The sequence below is a fragment of the Melopsittacus undulatus genome, chromosome Z, assembly GCF_012275295.1.
Source record: "Melopsittacus undulatus isolate bMelUnd1 chromosome Z, bMelUnd1.mat.Z, whole genome shotgun sequence".
Lineage (NCBI taxonomy): Eukaryota > Metazoa > Chordata > Aves > Psittaciformes > Psittaculidae > Melopsittacus > Melopsittacus undulatus.
This window is the reverse complement of record NC_047557.1, coordinates 70,988,198-71,013,821: the sequence shown is the minus strand read 5'-3', so window position 1 is coordinate 71,013,821 and position 25,624 is coordinate 70,988,198. Positions and strand designations below refer to the sequence as shown.

Sequence of the window (25,624 nt, the reverse complement as noted above, 5' to 3'; positions counted from 1 at the left end):
GTAGGTGGAAAGCAAGAACATCTTAACATGGAATGGACAAATGCTATACAAAAGTTCAGGAAGTATTCAAACAAGAGGTGAAAAGTTTTCATTCCACAGTAAAACACTTTGAGTACAGCATCTTTCCACTAGCAGGTGTTTTTTGTTGTGTTCTGCACCAAACAGTGAGCAATCAAACCCAAAGCATAAACATTCACAGTTCTGTGTGATATAAGGACATCTGCATCTTTTCTTTCATGCTGTACTTCCTTCTGCTCTTCCTCTCTAAACAGCTTGCCACGATGGGGCACACACTCAATTAGAATGCAGAATTTCTAAGAATTCTGTTACAAAATTGTTCTATCATAAATCAAACCTATGTGCCAGTGAAAAAGAGATGGACATCCATGTATGTATTAAAATACATGTATTGATTAAAATACAGACCAAATGTAGGCAGGTCACAGTTCACCATGGTCACAAGCATACACTGAACACGGCTTTGCTATTGCAAGTGTGCAAGTGGTTTCTCTAAACTTCCTGAAGCCCAGTGTGCTGCTTGCAATGTCTCAGGTTTCTTGGTGGGCATTTTTCACAGTTTCCATGGACTGTTTTTCATGCTGTTAGTTTGAAACCCGTATATTTTATTCCAATGAACCTCCCACATGCAGAGAAGGCCCACTTATGTGCGCTGAAGAGGCACTAATGTCTGCTTGTTAATATAGTAGATCAAAATTACCAGGAAGCCTGAATGATCAGGATTACACAATATGGAAAACTGTTTTTTGGCTTTCCCATTCCTCTGTCACTGTAGCATTTTCTTTCTCTCCAGTGTAGTTATAACAAGTACACAGCACTTGCATTGCCCCGGAGCTTCCCCAGAAAACAGCTCTGTTGTGCTGTGTGCAAATAAGGAAATGATCAGTAGAGGTAAGAAAAAAAAGAGGGTCTAGTTTTCTCTTACACCTAACAAAGCAGAAAACAGTCTTGTAGAGAGCTCCCTTACACTCCCATTTTACCCAACCTTTTTTTTCTGCATGCACTCTATTTCATGTGTGCACACACACAATATAACAAATCTGTCCTAGCAGAAGATGGCACTTTAGTCAATCATAGTGGAAAAAATGAAGGTACGTAAGGAGGAGAAGGGGTTGGCTTAAAAAGGATTAGCATAGGAACAATTTAGGCTGCCACATCATCATCATGCCATGAACATCCAATGCCCAAGGCACAGAGCACCCAAACAGATTATTGTCTTTTAGCTACTAGTCCAGGGAAAAAATACCATATAACCCCAGTGCTTATTACTGGGTGAAAAAAAATTAATCAACAATTAGTGGTTATGTCATATTTACATGTGGGGTTTGTTTTTTTCCTTCTGCAACTAGTTTGACAGGATTTCCTAGCACTTAATTTAAACAAGACAAATTATTTACCAAGCCCACTTCCTTGTCTGCACTATAAAGGTCAATTGTCCTCAAGGGAGAGGGTGGCCTGGGGGCAACAGCAGCTAACAGAAAGACGGTCTTCTCAGCTTGCATATGTTTGTCAATGACAACGACAACATGAAGCTTGGTCATCTCCAAGTTCATCTTTGAGCTGGCATAGAGGAGGAGGCCATTAAGGCAGCATCCCCATCTGCCCCACATTACCCTTTTCCTGAAACAGTCTCAAGCAGAAAAAGTTTATACGCAGGACTGGATTTTCAAAAGACACAAAATGCTTTAAGTAATTTTCACTTGAATCTTAAAATAGGATTCTGTTATAGGGCTGAGGTCTTGTCTTATACAGCTGTGGTCCCTTTTAAAGATACGAGTTACATAACCTAATCAGCCTTGAGGATCACATCTTACGATTTAAGATTAACAGAAAACTCTTCGTAAATACTTTCCTCCACTTGTTTACAAATCACAAAACATTCAACACAGAGATAAGATGGAATGCACACATTCAGAGAGCAAGATAAGCAAACCTTCCACAGTATTAAAGTTGCTGAATTTCTAAATTCAGTTTTCTGCTAGCTGTCTTTTTTTGTGTCAATCCTCTATAAAAAGAACTGACTCGCACTCATCTTTTTTCTACATGAAATAATTCTTGTTCAGCTGAAATACCATCTTCTTCAGCAGGAAGTCCAAACCCTTAACAATTTACTCAAGGAATTCAGAGAATAAGTAATACCAGTGCTTCACCTTTCCCTTGACCACTGGCAGTGTAAGTCTCCAAATCTGTAGCTGCCCTGGGAAGATATAGCCATAGGGAAAGCAGATGTTTGGGGAGAAAAAAAGCAAAAATGAATTCTAAATATGCTTAAGATTTTGAGAAATTCAAACTGCTCACCCTAGCAGAATTTCGGTAAGTGGGAGCAGCTGAAGGGCCACATATTTTCACGTGCAGAACACTACATGTACCTGATTTTGGCAGCTCTGCTGTTTCATCAAATCTTAGAGCTGTGGGTTAGACTAGAAACTAAAAGCTGCAGAAATCAAAAGTTGCAGCTTCTCAGCATAAGAAACTGGTTTATAACAGGAAGACACCAGCTTCTCTACACTGGAGGTAAAATTTACATCAAATTGCTTAGATTATATTCATCCTACAGTACCTTCACACATTTCATTAATCCTTAGATGACATCAGAAATGAGTTATCTAAGGATTAATGAAAAGGTTATTACAGTAAAATGATGCATTGTGTCCTGACTGTGATGCAATTGAGAGGATAACAGGTACAGCCAAACAGCTATTCTACCAACTGTATCTGAAATTCAAATACATGATGACAACATGTGCTTTTACTAGGCTGTGAGTGTACTTTTGGTCACTGAAGGACTCTCAACACCCACATAAATTAACTACTGGACACATACAGTGTTCTTAAATTCATACAGTAGCTGAACATGTGTCTTTGTTTTTGGTAACAGAGCAATCCCTTCTTAACGCCCATACAAATTAGCCAGTGGGTAGTTGCAATACTTCTATATCTTCTATATGGATATACTTCTATATCCATAAAGTAGAAAAGTGGATTTGGCTATGGATTTTTTTTTCCAGTCTGCCACAGAAGTTCCAAACTGTTTGTCAATGACAGGTAACTTAAGACCACGCTTAAGTATCCTCTGTCTTGGTCTGAAGTGTCGAAAAAGGTGAAGGCCATTGCTCTGTCTTTGTAGTGTTTGGTTCAATGTAATGATCTTCTGTCAGCTCAGACTGATGTTTACCATCTGTTGACTCCTGGTCTTTGCAGGCTGCAGGTGGCATTTGTACAGCAGACACGACATCTCTTGCGTAGGTATTTATTTCTCCTTCCGCAACGGAGTCTTGTTGCCTTGGATTATAGGATCGTTCAGGTAAGCCAATATAGTCATGGTCAACAACTACTGTGCCTTGTAAAAAGTAATGGTTGTCTGTAAAAGAAAAGTAGCCATCAAATCAGATCCTTCAAGCCATACTTAAAATGTTAGTCAAGTGGTAACTTACTTTTTAAAACAATTTCTGTAAGAAGACAAGAATGTTTGAGTGATAGCAGTGTATTTTTTAATTTCACTGAGCATCACATGTTGGACTGCATCTCATTACATCCACAAAATAATGCCTGCAACAGTTTTAGAGTTTTTCTTTGCTAGGTTAGTGACTAGTTTGACATCTGTCATAATTACCTATCAAAGTAATACCTCAAATAAACAGATATGCAGATTCTTTCCTTTTGTGCACCCACAGAGAGAAATAGGGCTACTCCAAGATCTTGCTGGGAAATCTTTATGCAGCACAAAAGGCTTTTGTAAGCAGTAAAAACAGAAATATAAGATTTACAAAATATAAAGGTAATAACAGCCAGTGCTACTGTAACAACACTATTGAGCTTTTATCCAACATGGTTACAGTGTTTGACTTTTCCAAATGAGTTCAAATAAAATGAAAACAGTCTAACCAGAAAAATTGGAAGTGCAGCTGTCAACATGGCATTAATACTTCAGTTTTGGAAGATGACGTTAGGGCCTATCTTGCTTATATAGAATCTTAGAATAGTTAGCGTTGGAAGAGACCTTAAGATCAGCTAGTTCCAATACCCCTGCCGTAGGTGGAAGTGCTTCTCACTAGACCATGTTGCCCACAGCTCTGTCCAACATGGCCTTGAACACTGCCAGGGATGGAGCATTCACAACTTCTTTGGGCAACCTGTTCCAGTGCCTCACCACCCTCACAGTAAAGAACTTCTTCCTTATATCCAACCTAAACTTCTTCTGTTAAAGTATGAACCCTTTACTCCTTGTCCTATCACTATGGTCCTTAATGAAGCATCCTCTCCAGCATCCTTGTAGCTCCCCTTCAGATACTGGAAGGCTGCTAGGAGGTCTCCACGCAGCCTTCTCTTCTCCAGGTTGAACAGCCACAACTTTCCCAGCCTGTCTTAATATGGGAGGTGCTCCAGTCCCCTGATCATCCTTGTGGCCCTCCTATGGACTTGTTCCAACAGTTCCATGTCCTTTTTATGTTGAGGACACAAGAACTGTACACGATACTCCAAGTGAGGTCTCACAGGATCAGAGGGACAGAATCATCTCCTTCAACCTGCTGGTCACACTCCTTCTGATGAAGCCTAGGACATGGTTGGCTTTCTGGGCAGGATTTCCCCTAGTAAAGCCATGCTGGCTGTCACCAAGCACCTTGCTGTTTTTCATGTGCCTTAGCATGCATTCCAGGAGAACCTGCTCCCAGATTTTGCCAGGCACAGAGGTGAGACTGACTGACCTGTAATTCCCCGGGTCATCCATTTTCCCCTTCTTGAAAATGGGGGTTACATTTCCCTTTTTCCAATCATCAGGAACTTCACCTGTCTGCCATGATTTTTCAAATATGATGGCTGGTGGCTTTGCAACTTCATTTGCCAGCTTCTTCAGGATCCGTGGATGGATTTCATCAGGTCACATGGACTTGTGTGTGTTCAGGCTCTTAAGATGCTCTTGAACCAGATCCTCTCCTACAGTGGGCCTCAGGTTCATTCTCACAGTCCCTGCATCTGCCTTCCAAGAGTTGGGTGGTGCAGTCAGAGCCTTTGGCAGTGAAGACCAAGGCAAAGAAGTCATTAAGAGCCACAGCCTTCTCCAAATCGAGGGTAGCCAGCTCTCCTGATAGCTTCTGGAGGGGGCCTATATTGTCCCTAGTCTGTCTTTTATTCGCTACATAACTATAGAATCTCTTCCTGTTATCTTTCACATCCCTAGCAAATTTAATTCTGAGTGGGCCTTAGCTTTCCTAACGTGGTCCCTAGCTTCCCGGACAACATCCCTGTATTCTTCCCAGGCCACCTGTCCTTGCTTCCACCTTTTATAAGCCTCTTTCTTTCCTTTGAATTTTCCTCAGCAGCTCCTTATCCATCCAAGGAGGTCTCCTGGCCCTCCTGCTGCACTTCCTTCTAGTCGGGATGCAACTCCTGAGCTTGTAGCAGGTGATCCTTGAATATTAACCAAGAGTCTTGGGCCCAGCTGCCCTCTAGGGCTTTATCCCATGGAACCTTACTAAGCAGGTTCCTGAAGAGGCCAAAGTCTGCTCTCTTGAAGTCCATGGCAGTAAGCTTACTGCACGCTCTTCTCACTGTCCTGAGGATCTCGAATTTGATCATCTCGTGATCACTGCATCCAAGACTTCCCTGGAGAGTCACATTTCCAACGAGCCCTTTCCTGTTGGTGAGCACGAGGTCAAGCAGGGCACATCTCCTCATCGGCTCCTTTATTGCTTGCAGAAGGAAGTTGTCTTCCACACAATCAAGAAAGCTCCTGGATTGCTTGTGCCAGGCCGTACCGTTGCCCCAACAGATGTCAGGGGCCCATGAACATGAGGCTGCTCCCGTCTGTAGAGTTCTTCATCCACAGGTTCCTCTTGAGCAGGCAGTCTGTAACAGATCCCCATAGTAATGTCTCCCATCGTTGTTCTAGTTTTGACTCTGACCCACGACCTCTCTGTTGGTTCGTCACCCATCCCCAGGCAGAGTTCCATACTCTCCAGGCTACCCCTAACATAAATAGCAACTCCTCCTCCCTGTCTGCCTGGCCCTTCCCTCCTAAAGAGCCTGTAGCCTTCCATTCCAACACTCCAATCACAGGAGTCATCCCACCATGTTTTTGTGATGCCAATGATATCATATCCCCGTAGCTGTGCACACGCCTCTAATTCCTCGTGTTTATTTCCCATACTAAGGGTGATTGTACGGATGCATCTGAGCTGAGTTCCAAATTAAGCCAGCTCATTGGCTGGAATGGCTAAAATATCCCTGCATTGCTCCAAGCATTTATTATAGGTGCTGGCAACTGACTGGAAGTGCTGGGATGGAATAATGCCCCTCTCGCCAAACATACCTAGCTCAAAGTTGCCTTGACCAGCCTGGCAAGACTCCTACCAAAGCAGCCTACAGTAGACCTGGCCTTCCAAATTGAGTCCCATGTTCTAAATAACTAAACTCCTGACTATGGCACCACCGTTCTAACCATTTACTAACCTGCCAAATCCACCTGACCTTCTCTTTGACCTGGAGGATCAATGAAAAAACTGAGCCCCAGAGCCCCTAACCACCTCTCCCAGGGCTATGTAGTCCTTAATACTTTCCAGGCTTCTGATGGCACCTACACGGACCACTAGAAGTGGATAATAGTCAATGGGACTTACTAGACCAGGCAGCCTCTCAGCAACATCCCTGATCCAAGGCCCCAGTAGGCAACACACGTCCCTCAAGACTAGGTCAGGCTGACAGATGGTGCCTCTGTGCCTTTCAAATTAGTCACCTACTACTATGACCCGCTGCTTTTTCCTGAGGGCACCAGAAGTATCCTCTTTACAGGTGGATCAGCAGGATGTTCATTTGGTGAGGTGTGTGTTTCCTCGTCAGCCCCCTGCAGAACTGTGAAGTGCTTCTGGGTAGGGACATTGGATTTTAGAGGAAGCCCCTTGCTTTTAATTGTCTTCTTCATCCTTTTTGTGTTTTTTTTTTTTTTTTTGTTACAAGTTCCCAGCTTCCTGGATTAAAGCCCCATTTGCCTGCCCTGTTTGCTGTATGGCTGGTCGCACATGCTCCCTGGGGCGATGTTTTACCCACTCAAGGATGGTGATATCCCTCCTGGCACAGCTGCCTATGAGTCAGCACCTCATGTCAGCCGAGCAGCCATCTCCTGGATAAGTCCTGTTGGGGACTTGAGGCTCCTTTGGTGCCTTTGTCCGAACAGGATTGAGACTCCTAGACACTGCGTTTTCCCCATGCTCCGGTGTTGAAGGCATCTTTTCTGAAGTTACCTCAAAACAACATGAGAATTCTAGTGTGAAACAAAGTGTTCTATTAAGTCAGAAGAGCTGTTCAACACACATAACTCCATACAAGGGGCTACAAATTCCTTTGTGAGATGTAGGTCCAGACAGGGACCTTTGTGGGAGCTATTGTGGAGGTGAAACTGCACTTTTCTGGCCATGCTTCTCTACAGATGTCTTAAATCTGCCAATTTGTACTCCTAAATCATTTGACACAGGACACAGAGGCATTCTCTTGATTTTAATATTTAAACCAAACTACACTCAAACAAGGAAGACAAAATGTTGCTTCAGACATGTATATTTATGTATGCATAAGGTGTCCCCTGGAACTTCTTCCTGGCTGTAAAAACACACAGGCAGCAAGCAACCCAGGTACACCCAGCCTGCAAGCCTGTGATGCCTGTACCAAGGGCTCTATCAATGCACTGACTCAGGATTGAGAGAGTGTTACAAAAGATTATGAAAAAAAACCCACTTCGCTTCTGATTGCTTGTTCTTACCTGCAAAAGATTTTTTCCTCAAATAAAAAAAAGTAGCACCCCATTTTAAGGCTTTGCTTTTCCCCTTTAAAACTCCCAAATTCACACACTTAAAGTGTGATACATGCAAGACACACTTCAGATTTTTGAGCAAGGTAAACAAAACACTTTAGTAGCACTCACAAAGTTGGGAGGCAAGGACATAAATATCCTTGGCCAAGACATACTTTCTGCACTTTGATTTCAGAGAACATTACAAATGCTTTGTTGCCATCCAAGGTTATGCCACCAGCCTGGAGGGACAGCCACCAGACTTATGCCATAGGAAACATACTGTATTCTCCTTCCACATGTATATTCATTGACTCAGCAATGTCTGGATTACGATTAAATGTATCTGCCACCAGACTTACACCATAGCAGCTGCAGAAAACAAAAAGTAGACCCCTGCTACTAAAGAGAAGCTCTTTGTTACAAAGATACATGCTTTTCTTTATGAATGAAAACAGATAACATTCACTATGCCATTCACTGCCCAGTTTCACTGCTCTTATCCACCTGAAATAATACTCTTGATTCTTGATTGCTGTTAGGCTGTTTGATAAAAAACACCTATTATTTTGGAGAAAACTGGTTTGCCTCTCTACACAATTAAAATATATATAAATATCAGTCTATAATTTTAAGATTTGTAAGTATTCATAACCATTCATCATTGAAGTTTTTGCCAGTATCAGACAACTGATCTTTAGTCACTTCCTGGGAAAGGAAAGAGACTCTACGTTTACATACTGCTTTGCTACTGGTAAACATACTATGCTCTCATCCTACAAAGGCAACTACATTTAACTTTTTATAATATGACACAATTTACTAAAGTCATTGTAACAGCTGGAAATTATCTGCAGGCTTGACATGCATATGACTTCCTCCTTATGGATCAGTAGTTTAACAAGGAACTGGAAGCCAGAGTGACTGTCCAACAATAAAAAGAGTGTGCTGGAAACACAACATGGAAACAGTATCTTGGTTATGAAATCTGTAATTGATGACTGGCGTAAGTATTGCCTTCTCACATGAAATTCCAGAATTAGTCTCAGCTTTGCAAATCCCTCAGCTTTAAGGGGTGATGAAAGAAATTATTATCTCAATGTAGTTTATATGCATTTTCAATAACCAAAGCTCAACTGCACATGCTAATTAGAGTGGAGCTTGGTTTCCTTTTCAAGGATCCTGAACCAAAAAGAAGCTTGTGTTTTCTAAAAACTGACATAACAGAAAAGTTAAGAAACCCTAAAGAAATGAAACCCAAACCCAAACAACACCAAAATGTTAAATCTCTCCATATATATGAAATATGCACACACACATACATATACCTTTTTCACTGGACGCTCTTATGTATGGCTTGAGGTGAGACATCTTGATGGGTCTTTTCAACCTGGATCCTGTGACATCTCTTAGTATTGCACAGCCATTATCTGTGATACAATCTATAATGCAAGGACCAACCCATTCCGACTGGAAACGACCATCTTTCCACCAGTTTTTTCTTTGCCTGAGGACTTCATGACCAACTTTAAGTCGCGGGGTATTTAATTGCTTTGGCTTCCTTTTGACAGTTATTTTGTTTCTGATTTTCTGTTCACCTGAAGTGTTTTTCTCCACCTGCAGAAAAATATATATGAATCACATTTTCTTTTTTCCAAAACTAACAACGAATTTTCATAGAAATAGCTAATAATGCAGAAGCAGTACACTGAGTGGATTGGATGTGTGTAACTCAGTATGCAGGGTTGAAGAATTCTGGAAAAATTGAATTCATCATTATAAATCAACAGCCCATAGGTAATGGGTTTCAGTTTCTTAGATACACAGCCCACTAAGTCAGATATGAATCTTCTGGCAACAGGTCTCTTCTAAGGTTACTCCCTCCTAATACATATGAAAATTGTTACACTGGAATGTAGGGATCACAGGCAGAAAAAAAACAACCAACCAAACAAACAAAAAAATAGAAAAGAAAACCCCACAAAACCAAAACACCAAAAAGCACACAACCCCCCACACTGCTTTTATAGTTCAATTATATTTCAAGATTTTTATCTTCTGGCTTCTTACTAGTAAACACATTTACCTGGCAATTTGAGGTCTTCTCTTCTTCTAGAACTTGACTGGCTGTTTTAGTTGCTTCAAATATTTTGGCAAACACACTGTATTCTCCTTCTGCACATATATTCATTGGCTCAGCAACGTGTGGGTTACGATTAAACATTTGGATATATGGGGTGGTTTGACCTGGCTCCTATTTAAACGGGGAGCAGAAAGCAAGCAAACTTAGCATAGAGCTTTGAGATATTTTGGGGGACTTCAGTTAAAAGAGGAAGAACCTTGACATACCAAATCTGTCAAATTGAAAGCATAGGCAATAGCAGACAATTGCTCATCCCAATCATTTGGATGGTTGATGCAGTATTTGTTAAGGAAAGCTTTGATTGTTTTGCATGTTCTTGCATTTACGTGATCTGTCTGAGGATAAGACAACACAATTTGTTTCATTCCAAACAGTGCAAACAGTTCTTCATTTATCTTCAAAAGAAGAAGAACACAATTACTGAAGGTTTCCCTCTCCTGTATCACAGTTCAAGTAAACAAACTCAGTCTTCCATCCCTTTTGTTGATGTGATGGTGATTGAGCTAAAGTCTTAGACATATTCCCACCAAACAGTCCAGGGTCAAAAGTAAGAGCTAAAGGAATCAGTATGGGTTAGGAGACAGTAACTGATTGTTTCTAACCACATTTCTACTACTAACTCAATCTGCTCTTTCCTCTGTATCGCAGTCTCACGTTCATCATTTGTGAGTGGATAAAAGTATGAAAAGTTCTTCATAATCGCTATAGGCCAATGTCAAAAATATCCCTAGCTATCTGCTATATCAGACAATATGGATGTTAAATATGGTTGTTAAACACAGCATGTTGGAGTGTGGAAGCTTGTGCCAATTAAAATGAGTGACAAAATCTGCATTAATTCTACCAGAAAATCATTTTGCTTTGTTCTTTATCCAAAGAATAAAGTCCTGGGAAACATCGCATAATGTTACAACAGCAAATAATTGCTTTGTCGTTTTCCACATGTACTAACATTTTTCCTTTTTTTTTTCTTTTAATTGAAGAAAAAGATTTTACAGTCTTTTTCAAGAATAATGTGGATTTACTACAGATTTACTACCAGGGAAAATATATGTGGTTTTTCAAAGAAAGGAAAAAAAAAAAAAGAAAAAAAAGAGGGAGAGAGAGAAAGAACAGCCATGTAAATAATTACCTGATGAACAAGCTCCTTCCCTTGATCAATTGGCATTTTTTGAGGTGGCCCATATAAGAAAAACACATTTGTGATTGCCTTAGCAATTTCAGCTGCTGAAATGTCATGCAGTGGCAAGATAACAGTCCATCTTGTAAACAAATCTGTCATAATTATGACGTACTTGTGGCTTCTGTTGGTAACACTGAAAGGTCCCATTAGGTCTATAGTGACTGCTGCCCAAGGATCCTCTGCTTTGATTGGGTGTGGTTTGGGTGCTGTGGTGGTTGTATTCTTTGCCACTTGGCAATACTGGCAAGCATACACCTAGTGCAAAAATAAGGGAAGATGCTATCAATAAAAAGTGATGGTGAAGTTTTACGACAATCAGTAGGATCACAAATCTCCACTATTCCTCTGCAAGTTGGATGGGATCAGGCAATGTGAAACAAATCAATTTTAACATCTTTCCTATTCTTCACCCTTAGATTTTTCAGGACCAGCATATAACCCAAGCCAAGCAACAGTGAAGGCTGGAAAAAGGGCATATGCAGGAATAAACAGCTGAACTGTCTCCTTCCTGAAATCACCGTGCCCTTTAAGGACACAGTATAAATCTTAATATCCATTACTATGTGTAAATACTAAAGAAAATATGAAGCAGTTGGGATCGAAACAAAGTACCAGTCATTCCCTTTTTGGTACTACTGTGTATGCTGTGATTGAAAAACATTGGCAGTAAACACAATCTTCCATGCATAACATGGATCAGCTTTACTCACAGAACAGAGCCCCTTTGCCCAAGTCTGAACTGAAAGCTAAGACTCATTTCAGTTCATGTTACAGTTGTGAATAAACCACAAAGCATTCAGGTGATGCAGCAAACTGACAGCAATAGTAATTTGTCTGCAAAGGACATTTACATACAGTTTCCACAAGGATCACATTCTGCCTGGGGCTCATGTCCATGTATCTTTGGGCAAAGGAGGAGAAGGAACTTTCCCAAGCAGAGATTTATTTAACTGTGTCCTGAACAAATTTTCATATTCTTATGTGCCAGCAGCCACTCTGGCCACATATCCTTAGGATGCTATGCTGCATCCCAACAAAGATGTGTAACACTACTTGCAAGAAGAATCCTTCTTAAGGACCAGACATGTTCTGCATACTTAAAGGCAGGACGGCTCCTCACCACTGGGTAGCATACAGCAAATGCAAGCCTCATGGTCAGTAGTAAGAGAAAAAGAGAAAGTAAATATTGTGCTCTGCCAAGACCATTTACAATCTGATTGTAAGCTTACATTTCCTCATCATGAAGCAGTATAGGTGCTTGCTGTGTGCAAGTCACAGGATTACAAAACATTCCTAACAGACTACATTTAAAAAGTATTCTGTAGTTATGAGACCATACCCACTGTTTGACGTCATTTGTTACAGAGGTCCAGTAGTAGTTAGATTCCACTAAAGTTAGTGTCCTTGATATGCCATGATGAGTGCCAGAAGTATTTTCATGGCATTTTTCAAGCACTTTTTTCTTCTCTTCATCTGAAATAATGACCAGGCGCATTTGGTTTCTGTCTTTTCCAACATAGTACAATTTATTTTCTGAAAGAAGAAAAGTATCAGCAAATTATATGCAAGTGCTTTGTCTTTAGTTTGGTTTACTGAATTACTGGTGATGATTAGGTACAGAATTTATTAAACCAACTTCAATTCACTTCTGTGTGAATGTAGCTATTTGTTTATACATACTTTTAATTACTTCCTTCAAAAAGCCTTACCTATGTTTATTAGCGTGGACAAAAGACATTAAAAGCGCAAGTCAGAATGCAAACAGTGCTCCCACAGGAAGTCTGACTGAAACACAAGCTAGTGCCAGGGTGGGAAGGAGAGACAGGACTTGTTACCAGGTTTAGAGTCTGCCTGCCAGCAATCTGACACTGCAATTCACAACTCTAACTCCCCCCTGCTTTCTGTATACATAATCTTGTCAGGTTTGATGGGACTGGAAAGAGCACAGCAGACTACAGAGATTCATATACTTCTTCGCAGGGAGGAATAAAGGTGGGAAGGGCCAGGAGGCTCTAAAATGACAGATGGCAAAGTCATCCTTGCACATCCTTGCCCAGCCACAGAGCATACTCCAGACCAGACCAAGCATTGCAGATCTGGATTTCCCTTTCTGTAGTCCTTTGAATTATGGATTGCAATAGCTACGTACTTCCGCAGTATCTAGAAGAAGGTTTGGCTTTTAGCTAGATAAATAAATCCTGCTTGGAAATGACTAAAGCAGATTAAGCTTCTGTTTCTGTAAACATCCTGTTACATATTAACCAGGGTTGAGCAGAGTTCTGTATTAAAATCATAGTATGCTGCAGAGCAAGATACTGCTTTCTTTTATCAGCAAATCTCCATCTAAAAATCTATTTTTCAAGTAGTCTGAGAGAATATTTTTACCTTTGAAAACAAATTTTTTGGCTGCTCTCCTGATTCCACTTCTTTCACTTGACAACGTTGTGGGATGATACTCCCCTGTTCGCTTGTAGTAGGCAATCTGCTTCAGATGAAGCCCACCACTCTTCCCACTACGGACCATTGAGAACCTGAGCAAAATACACACATTATCTGTTACATGATGCAACTGCCAGAGGAGCACATCTTCAGTTTTTACTGGTTTCCTTGTAGTTCAGAGGTATCTTGATAAGATAACATCTGAGGGGATGTTACACCATCCCATGCACTGCTTGCAGTGTCTCCATGCTATCAACCTAACCAATATGGGACACTGCTTGACATGCTAATTTTGTTCTATGCAAAGCTGGTTTTGTCAACTTACATTTTAAAACTTCCAAACAATGTGGACTTCCACTTGTATTTACGGGGCAGGAAATAAGACCAGAGAGAAAAATCTGGATAGCTCTCAAACGGACGCGTGCTGGAAATTAAGCATGTCCAAAAATCTACCCCAGTTGGGAAAAAAACCCAAACCAACACATAAACAAATGGGGAGAAACAACCTCCCAGACAGGAACTGACAAATTTATATTGTTCATTAATTCATCTGACAGTTACAGTCAAAAGTCAAAAGCCAGACTCTGCATGTCAGGTTCATTCCCTGACGTGAGCTGACTTCCCTGATCACATTAGACTGAAATGTCATTATAAAATACATCACTAGTACAGGAAATGCTTGGGTCTGGCAAGGACACCATCAAAATAATCAGCAATTAATGACTAGCAGAAATATTCACAGGCAGAATTATTCATGCAGGCTCTATGAGATTTCAGTATTTGGTTAGGGCTTTTTTCCCAGATCTGCTGTAGCAGCAACAAAGATATACATGGAATGGCAGTCTGATCCTTCTCTAACCGATGTTGCAAGAGCACGATCAGGCTTGGGGTCTACCACATCATCACTTCTTAGCAAATGCTGGTTGTTTCTAGTGATCCTGGCTTGCACATCAGTTCCTTGAAAATTTATATCTGATAGCACAAGCCAAAGCAATCCACCGAGATGGTAAACTGGGTAACAGCAGAATGGAAGGTGAGGCCGCCAGGGTAAAATTCCTGGTTTTGTTGTTTCAGATAAGTTGATTAACTAGTGTTTCTGTCAGTTAAACAGTGCTGGTGAAGAGCAATCAAAATACCTAACCTGCCAGGGCCATGCATTCAAACTATAATCCGGGCTTTCCTTGTGAAATATGAGCTCACTCCTCTGATCGAGATAACAGGGTTTTATTGAGGGACAAAGTCAATAAAGCAAAAGCAACAGCACTGACGAGTAGCCAGAGGTTCACTGATTACAATTTGTTACAGGTTTATATACTTTCACTGTTGCATTAATTGCAATATTTCATAATTCCTGCTTACAGGCAGGGAATATTATAACTAGCTCCAGGAGCTTATTATCATAAGTCTCCTCCTCTCAGTGTACTGCACACTGCTCTCCGGTGACTGTGGGCAGAGGTCTGTATGAAGTAAGTATTAATGAAGTAAGCAGTCTTCCTCATGGTGCACTTTTTCACCTTTGGCACAGTTTGCATGCCTCAGTAATCACAGAACTAGCTGAAACCAGACATATCTGTAATTTTTCTGATAGCTGGCAAAGATTTGGAACAGTGTGACCTTTGTACAAAACTTATTGCAAGCAAAACAGGATGGGCAGACAAGGAGTATCCCAAGCTAGCAGATGTTCAGAGGGCACTGTCTCCAAACTAACTGATAACTAGGAGGATGGTGTGAAATAATTCACTCATGTTTAGTGGGACCACTAAGTCCTGTTATCTCACCACAGACTTACAACACAAACATTGTTCTTTATCCTTGACCTAACTTAAGCTAAAAGTACTTTAACCCTATGTTTTCCAGGCACTAGCTTACCTCATATCAAGACCCCCCTCCCCCTTTCCTTTTACCTTTACAAATTCTTTTGCTATATGACTCCAGTTTGCTCAAGAGTTCTGGTTATTTTCAACTTGTTGTCTAATCCTGCGTCCTTAGAGAGCTTTGTTTCTGTTATTGCTAACTCACACAGTTATGTCCACATAGCAATACTTATGATTTGCGAAAGCCAATACATTTATGTGTTTATCACAATTCCCCCCGTTTCTTTTTCTCAATCTATTTGGCTTGAGCCATAATTTCCATTTCTGGCTTTTCTCATTCGTTCATTTTTTTCAAAGATTAGTTTTGCCTCCCAAACAGATCATCATGAGACTGAATTTTTAACATTCTGATTTTTGATTCTGTTCACTCAGGAGTAATTATTTCAAATCGTAATTGTTCTATGGTCCTACGGACCATTCTACTCATCAGGGGAACAACACAAGGTACAACGAGTAGAACAATTATTAACAAAACAAAGCCCAGCAGGATTCCTCTTAACACCTCAAGGTTCCACCAGTTATCACTGCACCATTTTTCCATATCCAAATTAAACCCTTCCCAGCTTTGAACAGGAACACATGCGACCTTTTTCATTCAGTAATTATCTTTTGACAGCTTCCCTTCATCATCTATCTGTAAATAACAGTTGGATAGATTGAATTTCCCACATACACACCCTTCTGGGCTAAAAGGTAATCCAGGACTAAGTGATTTTGAAATATCGCTCTGTGAATTTTGCTATTCTGTTTGGCTAATACGGTTAATGCATCACCAGTTACGTTAGTCACAATTTCTAGGACTGCTTGTGACCTAATTATGCCATTTAATGTACATATAGGAGTCTGGTATCCCCAGGATCCATCCTCAGCCCAGGAGGCAGGATCGTAATATACAATAATTCCCTCCAGGGGCCACTGATTATCTTTCAAGTTTCTAATCTGTAGGTCCCTTTTTGTCTGTGATATTTCAGATACATCAGAATAGACTGGCACCCCTAATCATTCCCCCCTACGTATTGGTAATAAAAAGAAACTTGGTCGGATTGGTCCCAGAACACGTTCTGGTCCAATTCCCGGGTAATTCGGAGTATGCATATTTACCACAGATCCAGTATAGACCTTCTGGAGCTTCCCACTTATCCCCAGGATTCTTATTTAAAGTCCAATCTTTCCCTCCATCTGCAACATCTGAAGGAGGGCCCCAGGTTGCCCAGTTTCTTATTTTTTCATTCCAAATTCTACTGTTTTCACAAATTAAACCCCCCAATGGCTTTTTCCCTTGTCTCCCAGGGGACTTTTGCCAACAGTTTTGACCAATGATACTCATCTGTACTGCCCATTGTTTTGCTCTCCAGACTTTGCTTGAGTTCCACATATTATTGTTAGTAATATTAATTTCCTTTGAATCCCAAGGTCATTGTTCCCCCATATTGGTACCTCCACAAACATAATTACTTACATTGAGTACTTTTGCCATGTCTTCTTGTCAAGCTCACAAACAAATTTCTGGCAATTGTGGGGAATTTCGTATTTGGCCCCAGTTTCCATTTTGTGCCCAAGTGGCTGGCCCACAGGTTTTTATTATCCACTCTGGGGACCATTCATCCTCTCCCCATCTTTGGGATAATCTGATTATCGATTATTTGTTTCTTTTTAAATTTTCATATACTGGTACTCCCAAATTATTACCTTCCTGGGACAGTAGTAAGAAAAACCCAGGTTGTATTATTCCCAGAGTCATATCCATCCGAAATGTCCCAGTGGCCTGCTTTACTAAAACATATCCATTCTTCCCCTTGTGGACAACCTATCCACAATCTTATTCCCCTTTTTCCAAAATTTTTAGCTACCTAAAATTGCTGTTTTCCCATGGTGCAGGTTTCCAGTTTTTTTGAATCATAACAGACGTTATTTATATGTGTGTGTGTAATGAGGTAATTACCCTGTACGCCTCTAATATAGGTGTTTTATCAGCACTTATTACAGGATATTGCCTGCATTCCCAAAGGGGAATACCATAAGAGGACTAACAGAGATCGAGTATGACTTATACCCCTGCCTCCCATGCCTATGGGGTTGCTACCCACAGCAGGTATATGTGAACTTCACGACGGTAAGAACAGAGATCAATCAGGTCTTGCCTTCTATTATCCTTTATTTATTTAGGTGCTTTATCAGTTTTTCAACTCAGGGCAAACTTCCTCTGACATTTTTCCACAATGTTTTCCCACTCTTCTTCTGGTATATTCCAATGTTCAGGGATAAGCCTTGGTTTTCCACACACAAGAGTAATAAAGTTAGTCTCTGATTTGTCCTTCCAATTACACTTACTGCAGAGTACTGACCTTTTATGGGAGGAACAAAACCACCTTTGTTTATACTGCAGACATTCCTGCAAAATCCAACTTGGATGGAATTTATCGAGGCACTCTAGACACGGTATTATTCGGGGTTTCCCTGAGTCTAAGACAAAGTTCTCTGCTTTAGGTAGTTCCCAATCAATAGTGACAGCATTCCAACTATATTCTGCCTTGTATACCCCTGCCTTCTCATTATTGTTTGTTATTGGTTCCCACTGTGTCCCTTCCTGAAATATGACCAATGTTTCCTTTTCTAGGCCCTCAAATTGGCCTAGTCCAAACCATCTGTGCAAAGACATATATCCCCCTCCCTTGATGATTATTTAGTCATTTTAAGAGTTACTTTCCGTGGGTTGTCAGATGACATTAGAGTCTGTGTAACAGGTTTTTCCACTGGTCCTTTTACTCAAGAAGCATGGGTCCACCCTTTTTCTTTTGTTCGGATCACAGTTTCCGCTGTCAGCAACACCTGAAAGGGACCTTCCCATTGCTCTCTCCAAGTCTTAATCAGTACCCACTTCCTGGGATTAATGTTATGAATTTTAAAGTCTAAAGGCATTGTCTGGGTAATCCATCCTTTTAATCGTGGATGTTCAAGAGTTTGAGCTGTTGTGGTGATATATTTTCTGATACTCATCCCTCCTCCTTCATAAGTAGCGGTCTCTTTTTGGCTTACCATAAAAGGTTATCTGAACATAAGGAGATATCCCTAAATCCAATCTGGGTTGCGTTCAAATCCATAACAATGCTAAAGGCAAACATTTTACCCAGGACATTTGGGTCTCAATTATTAGTTAAGTTAATGCTTGTTTCAAGGTTTGATTCATTCTTTCCACTCTTCCCGAGCTTTGAGGATAACATGGGGTGTGCAATTCCCATTTTATCCCCAAGGCTTCGGTTACTTGCTGTACAATTTTTGATGCAAAATGTGTTCCCTTATCTGAGTCGATTCTGCTAACTATCCCATATCTAGGGATAATTAGTTCCAAAAGGTTTTTTGATACTGTATTTGCTATAGCTCTGACAGCCAGAACTGCTTCCACTCAATGAGTTAACTGATCTACTATTACTAATAGGAACTTCCATCCCTGCACAGGATGGAGTTCAGTGAAATCTATTTGGATGCTTTGAAAGGGCCGCATCGCCAATTCATGTCTCCTGGAGGTAGTTTTTCTTATAAGCTTTTTATTCACTCTTTGGCAAGTCATGCATTTATCAGTTATTTGTTTTGCTAACCCAAAAACTTCAGTACATCCACACTCCCTTAAAAAGTGGTCACATAGGGCTTGTGTGCCCCAATGAGTCTTTTGATGTATGTTTTCGAATATCTGTCTGGTCAGTGGTTTATAAAGGAGTTGCCTCCCATCAGGGTGTCTCCATTTCCCATGTTGATCTTGTTTTCCTCCTATTTTACTCAACTATCTCTCTTCCAACTCACTGAATTTTGGAATCTCCAATTCCTCTTCCTCAGGTAACAGAATGAACATGATCTCTCAATTCCATTTTCAGCTGCATCTCTGGCTTCTTGATCTGCTAGATTATTTCCCCTTATTTCAGGTGTCATTCGTCTCTGATGTCCCCTAACATGCACTACAGCTATTTCTTCAGGTGATTTTAACATTTCCAAGACTTCCAAGATAAGCAATTCACGAATCAATCCCTTCCTTTTTGAATTTAAAAGTCCCCGTTCTTCCCAAAATTCCCCAAAGGTGTGCACTACACCAAATGCATATTTCGAGTCAGTATAAATAGTTCCCTGCCTATGTGCTAGGTATTCTAAGGCTCTCTTCAGAGCATATAGCTCACACGTTTGAGCAGACCAATTTAAGGGTAGTTTCCCTTTTTCAATGGTTTGCATCTTTTGTTGTTAACTAGCACATACCCTGATATCCTTCTTCTCTGTAGACATCCAGAAGATCTGTCCACATATATTCTTTCACAGTTATGGAGGGCATGTTCCATTAAATCCTCCTGAATTTTGGTCTGGTATTGTATTACTTCTAAACAGTTATGGGTTAAACCTTCTTTTGACTCCCTGTAGAAGAGCTGAGCAGGGTTTAGGCTTTTGTCCATCATTAATGTTAAATCATTGTTACTAATTAATATCACTTCATACAAATAAAAGGGTTTGTCCAGTGACGGTCCAGCAAGCCCTCAGTCCCATCTGTCAGCATGTCTGTTCCCGCTTGTCTGCCTGCCCCAGCACTCATCCCATGCTCAAACACAGGAGCTGCACCAGCTCCCCTCCTTTCCCCCTTGGTTTTCCCTTTTTTTTTTTTTTTCTCCTCACAGTTGCTCACCCTGCTCTGCAGGGGCTGCAGATGCCTGCCTCTGCAACAGCACTTCTGGGTTAACCCTTTCTTAACTCGGAATGTGCATCTGCCGCTTGGTGCCAGTGACAGCAGTCTCTTCCTCCTTATCAATATCAGATAGGACAGATGCAGATGGCGCTTCCCTCTGAGGTATCTGTGATACATAATTTTCCAGCCTACCTTCCTGACTACTCTGTTGTTTTTTGTTTTTTTTTTCTTTTTAACTTTAAACATCTTTCTCCAGTATCACAGGCTGAATACCATCTCTCCAGCTTAGCTTTCTGTTTTAACCTGTCCTTTTCCAAAGCCAAAATTAAGGGATCTGGCAGAGCTATATCAATTTCATATTCAGTCTATCATGCCGGGTGGTTTCTTTAAGTGAAAAACATATCTGCGTACATCACTTCATCACATTTTCCTTGTCACTTTAAGAACAACATCAATTATAACAATACATTATAGTTCAGAAGTTCCATTGAAGGGCCACTTTTTCCCATCTTCCAATTTATATAAAGGCCACCATTGACTACACTATTTGATCAGAGTCTTCTTATGCACACTTCCTCCCAGTGGCACCCCTATGTCTTTGCAATGACCTAAAATGCAACCTAATGGGCTCTTTCTGAGAATCCCCCCACTCTGTTGTCCTCCCATTGTAATCCTTTTAAGATATATGATACAGTTAGCCCTACAACAATAATATCTTACCCAGAGTAAAAGGTATAACAGAGTGCTGCACCCACAGTGGATACACCTAAATTCCAAACAGTTCTGTAGATAAACCTCTTGTCTCCCACCAAAAGAGATATTTCAAACAAGCAGGACACTTAGCTCAGATATACAAACTACAGTGATGACAGATAGGTGAAGGGCTAGTTCGAGCCCTGCGCCAGGGAGCTTGAACACTACTTTGACAGTTAACCCCTATATTGCTCTACTGGCTCTTCAGCTCTCAGAAATTCCCACAAATTACTTGTGCTGTTTCACCCAAATGCTCAATTCAGTCCCAATCAGACCAATTTCTCAGGCAATTAACACTCCAAAAATCCCAACCAAATTCCCCACACACATTATCCTCACAAACAAAACATTCAAAGACAAAAATTGGTTAACACACAACACTACGGTGGATAGGACACCAAAACTCAACAATAGGTTCAATTTCAAAGGACATACATGCTTCACCCATCTCTGTCCACTCTCCTCATGGAGAACACAGAACCATGGATCAGGACTCCCCACTCACTTTATAGGTATCCCACGTCTTGCTCACAAGAAACACTCATTCACACAAGGGCCCATCTCTCAATCACTCGCTTCACACGTAATGTCGTCCAAGCCAATAATTGGTAACACGTAAATCTTAAGCCATTGTTTACCTGCCAAAGGTTTGTAAAGCTGTTAGTACAGTTACCCTTGTATCGATACCTTACCAAACCAACCCTTGGGGCAAGCACCCACACTCTTTACCTCACATAGGATGCCTCCTTACGACTTATAGGTATCCCCTTTACCTGATACATACCTGATGATTCACTAGTGATGGTCCTTGTCTGCCCCTGTATTGACTAAAAACTCCAATGTCTCCCCCTGGGGTCCTACTTTTAAATTTATCAAGTGCTCTAGATGGTATTTAGTCCCCTAGAGGTAGAGCCCCTGACACCCATTGTCTTGTGCCTCCTGCTGTTGAATTTATCCTATCCTTTCCTTTTGCACATGAACCATATTCCCTGTTAGTTAACAATAAGCCCCAGTGGACTGTCTGGAGGCATTTCAGCTGGTAACTCCTTGCTCCTTTCTTTCCGGGACTCAGCTTACCTGCCCGTTGCTGATACTTATACCGTGGAGGGTCTTTCAGTCTTTCTTCAATTACTCGTTCACTTCCTCTCTTCACTGGCCAATTCCCTGGCAGGATACTGCAACCACGGCTAGAAAGACTCTGCACTCACTTCACAGATTCAGGCTACCCGGTCTGGGTCTCATTCACACACCAATCACCCCCATAATCCCCCCTAACCAAACAATACTTACAGTCTTTTTTCTTGTCCGGGTCTTTGTGCACATGAATTACAGGTGACCACAGTTTCCCTGGGAGCCCCCACGCCGCTTTTGCTTTATGAGTCTCCTTCTTTGCCCAGGATATAACCTGCAATCGCCGATGAGACCAGAAGAAACTGAGCAAACTGTCAAAATCAGCAGGACGCATTTTTTGCTCGAGTTCCCCTAGGACCATGGAAGCAAGGCAGGCTTTCTCCTGGACAAGCCCCCAGTTGTGAAACACGAGCTCACTCCTCTAATCGAGATAACAGGGTTTTATTGAGGGACAAAGTCAATAAAGCAAAAGCAACAGCACTGACGAGTAGCCAGAGGTTCACTGATTACAATTTGTTACAGGTTTATATACTTTCACTGTTGCATTAATTGCAATATTTCATAATTCCTGCTTACAGGCAGGGAATATTATAACTAGCTCCAGGAGCTTATTATCATAAGTCTCCTCCTCTCAGTGTACTGCACACTGCTCTCCGGTGACTGTGGGCAGAGGTCTGTATGAAGTAAGTATTAATGAAGTAAGCAGTCTTCCTCATGGTGCACTTTTCACCTTTGGCACAGTTGCATGCCTCAGTAATCACAGAACTAGCTGAAACCAGACATATCTGTAATTTTTCTGATAGCTGGCAAAGATTTGGAACAGTGTGACCTTTGTACAAAACTTATTGCAAGCAAAACAGGATGGGCAGACAAGGAGTATCCCAAGCTAGCAGATGTTCAGAGGGCACTGTCTCCAAACTAACTGATAACTAGGAGGATGGTGTGAAATAATTCACTCATGTTTAGTGGGACCACTAAGTCCTGTTATCTCACCACAGACTTACAACACAAACATTGTTCTTTATCCTTGACCTAACTTAAGCTAAAAGTACTTTAACCCTATGTTTTCCAGGCACTAGCTTACCTCATATCAAGACCCCCCTCCCCCTTTCCTTTTACCTTTACAAATTCTTTTGCTATATGACTCCAGTTTGCTCAAGAGTTCTGGTTATTTTCAACTTGTTGTCTAATCCTGCGTCCTTAGAGAGCTTTGTTTCTGTTATTGCTAACTCACACAGTTATGTCCACATAGCAATACTTATGATTTGCGAAAGCCAATACATTTATGTGTTTATCACATCCCAAAGCAGTGTTCCAGCCACCCAAGCATGGCTAGAAGTCAAAACTAGACAGGCATGATTTATCACCTAACCACTGGGAGGAGGGACCATTTTGGCTTGAAAGCGACTTTCACACATGGCAGGAAAAGAAGTTCCAGGACAATCTTTATTCTTTTAGTACTTTCTGCTCTTTGAATGCTTGTCATAAACAGTGAATAATCTCCACATCGTACATGGTTATAGATTCTAAAAATGCGAAGTTGCACAGCAGTAAGGTACACCTGAGCAAGACCACTGCTTATGAATTACCCAAACAAATATTCTATGCTCATTTCTGCATCAGCAGTTTCTGCTGTAGAAGTCTGGAATAGCATGCATAAGCCAGCAAAGAAAGAATGCTTATATAGTATCCATGTAGTGCACATTTATAGTATCCATATAGTACACATTTAATGTATATAGCAGGATCCCGATCCAGCAAAGAGTGTATCGATAGTCTGCTGGACTGCTGTCTGAAAGCACAATATCAAATGAGCTTTCCTCCTGGATATTTAGTTTCTTATGTCCCTACTTGTTTCCCCCTATCTCCCCCACCCGCCCATCACCCAATTTACTTTGTTTAGCCTAATCTTAAAAAACCTGAACTGAAAATAACATTTTGTTATTTAGAATTCAGATAACTCATAATCTAGTAGTACATAAAAATCAAACACTTTCATAAGTAGCAACTGATCCTTAATTCCTTTGAAGCTGGAAAAAATACTCTGCTTTACAAGGAAAAGTATCTGGCAAAGATAACTAAACTTCCATGTAACCAGGGCTCTTTGGCTTGTCTTAGCCAAAACAGTTACACTTGCTAACATTTTACTATTTTGCTTTTTAATGACCTCTCCCATCACAACCCCAGCTGGTTTTGTTTTTTTTTTTTTTTTTTTTTTTTTTTGTTTTTTTTTTTTTTTTTTTTTTTTGTTTTTTTTTTTTTTTAATGCAGCTTTTGAGTACCTCCCCTATCTCTATTTGTAATTCCTACCAGAGACAGGAATTCCCCATGGAGCCTCAAATGCATCTTTTCTAGCCAAAGTGCTAGCAGTAACCTGTAAAGAGAGGTCCAGAGGAGGGCCACAGAAATGTTCAGAGGGATGGAACACCTCTGCTACAAGGAAAGGCTGAGATGGTTGGGTATGTTCAGCCTGGAGAAGACTCTGTGAAGACCTTACTGCAGCCTTTCAGTTCATAAAAGGTGCCTATAAGAATGATGGGGAAGGACTTCTTAGCAGATCTGTTGCGACAGGATGAGGGGTGATGGTTTTAAACTAAAAAAGGGGAGATTTGGACTTGACGTGAGGAAAAAATTGTTTACAATAAGAGTGGTAAAACATTGGCACAGGTTGTACAGAGAGGTGGCGGATGTGCCATCTCTGAAGACGTGCAAGGCCAGGCTGGATGTGGTCGTGGGCAACCAGGTCTAGTTTAAGATGTCCCTACTCATTACAGAGGGTCAGAACTAGATGACATTTGAAGGTCCCTTCCAACCCATATGACTGTATGACAGACACACCCACGTACACCCCTCCATAGCTTCTGGGACACTAACCCATACCTTACAGGGCCCCCTGCATTTCACAAGACCCCCACTCCTGAGGTACCTCCACCGTCACACCTCCTAACAAGCCACTGGCACACCGGACCGCACGGGCAAACCCGAGTCAAGACGGGAGCTGCATTGCACGGTACCGCCCAAGAGGCGCTGCAAAGCGTGTTAACAGCGCCCTCACGCCGCCTGCCGCCTCGCACACACCCCGGCATCGCTTACTACGACCACTACACAAGGTCAGAAAAGCCGAGGCCCTAAAGGCCGACAGCGGAGCTGAGAGGGCTCACAACCACGGCCGCGCCAGGCGCTTCTCCCAGGGCGCTTCCTCCCGGGAAGCGTCACGCCCGCCCTCAGCATCCCCCAGCGCAGCCATACCGCCGCGCCTCAGCCCCACTCCCTCCTGCCAACACTACAGTCCCCAGCATGCACCGCGCCGCCGCTGCCGCCAACATCGCACCTACCCGCGTAGGGCACGCTGGGAGTGGTAGTCCCTAGCTGCCGCTGCCCTACACGCAAGTCCGCGCGGTAAGTCTTGCGCATGCGCGAAGCGACGTCGACGCGATCTTTTTCCCTACCCCCGTCTCTCTCCGCCGTCGAACCTCACCCTCTCGTTCCGGCTCCGCAGCGAGACCTGAGCACCGCGGAAGAGCCGCCGGCGCTCCCTCCGCACGCACTGCTCCACCACAGGTACCGGTGCGGCCTTATCCCAGCAGCCGTAGCATTGACCCCTTCCTACCGGCTAACTACAACGGCGGCCTTGTGCCCC

The 25,624-nt window shown here is 41.7% G+C and overlaps 2 protein-coding genes across 2 annotated transcripts in view; one reads left to right on the top strand and one right to left on the bottom strand.

The window, feature by feature from the left end:
- Positions 1-25,624, bottom strand: GIN1 (gypsy retrotransposon integrase 1). The gene is made up of 9 exons (XM_005143443.2): positions 25,463-25,624; positions 22,144-22,258; positions 13,513-13,658; positions 12,467-12,660; positions 11,077-11,382; positions 10,151-10,339; positions 9,888-10,055; positions 9,130-9,418; positions 1-3,379 (listed from the first exon to the last, which is right to left on the bottom strand). The coding sequence occupies exons 3-9, from the start codon at positions 13,649-13,651 to the stop codon at positions 3,081-3,083; spliced, it is 1,584 nt and encodes a 527-aa protein (XP_005143500.1). The 5' UTR covers positions 13,652-13,658; positions 22,144-22,258; positions 25,463-25,624; the 3' UTR covers positions 1-3,080.
- The window catches only part of PPIP5K2 (diphosphoinositol pentakisphosphate kinase 2), a 49,478-nt gene continuing 49,296 nt past the window's right edge, over positions 25,443-25,624 (top strand). Inside the window, exon 1 of the mRNA XM_013127571.3 lies at positions 25,443-25,545. The gene's annotated coding sequence lies outside the window, so the exon portion shown is untranslated. The remainder of the gene's footprint in view (positions 25,546-25,624) is intronic.

Bases quoted from the DNA above. Each gene is read 5' to 3' on its own strand.
- GIN1 (XM_005143443.2), bottom strand. From the start codon at position 13,651: ATGGTCCGTAGTGGGAAGAGTGGTGGGCTTCATCTGAAGCAGATTGCC. The intron at 10,056-10,150 runs GTATGTCAAGGT...CCGTTTAAATAG, and splicing joins CTTTCAATTTGACAGATTTG to GAGCCAGGTCAAACCACCCC. The intron at 3,380-9,129 runs GTATATGTATGT...TTTCTTTTACAG, and splicing joins AAGAGCGTCCAGTGAAAAAG to ACAACCATTACTTTTTACAA.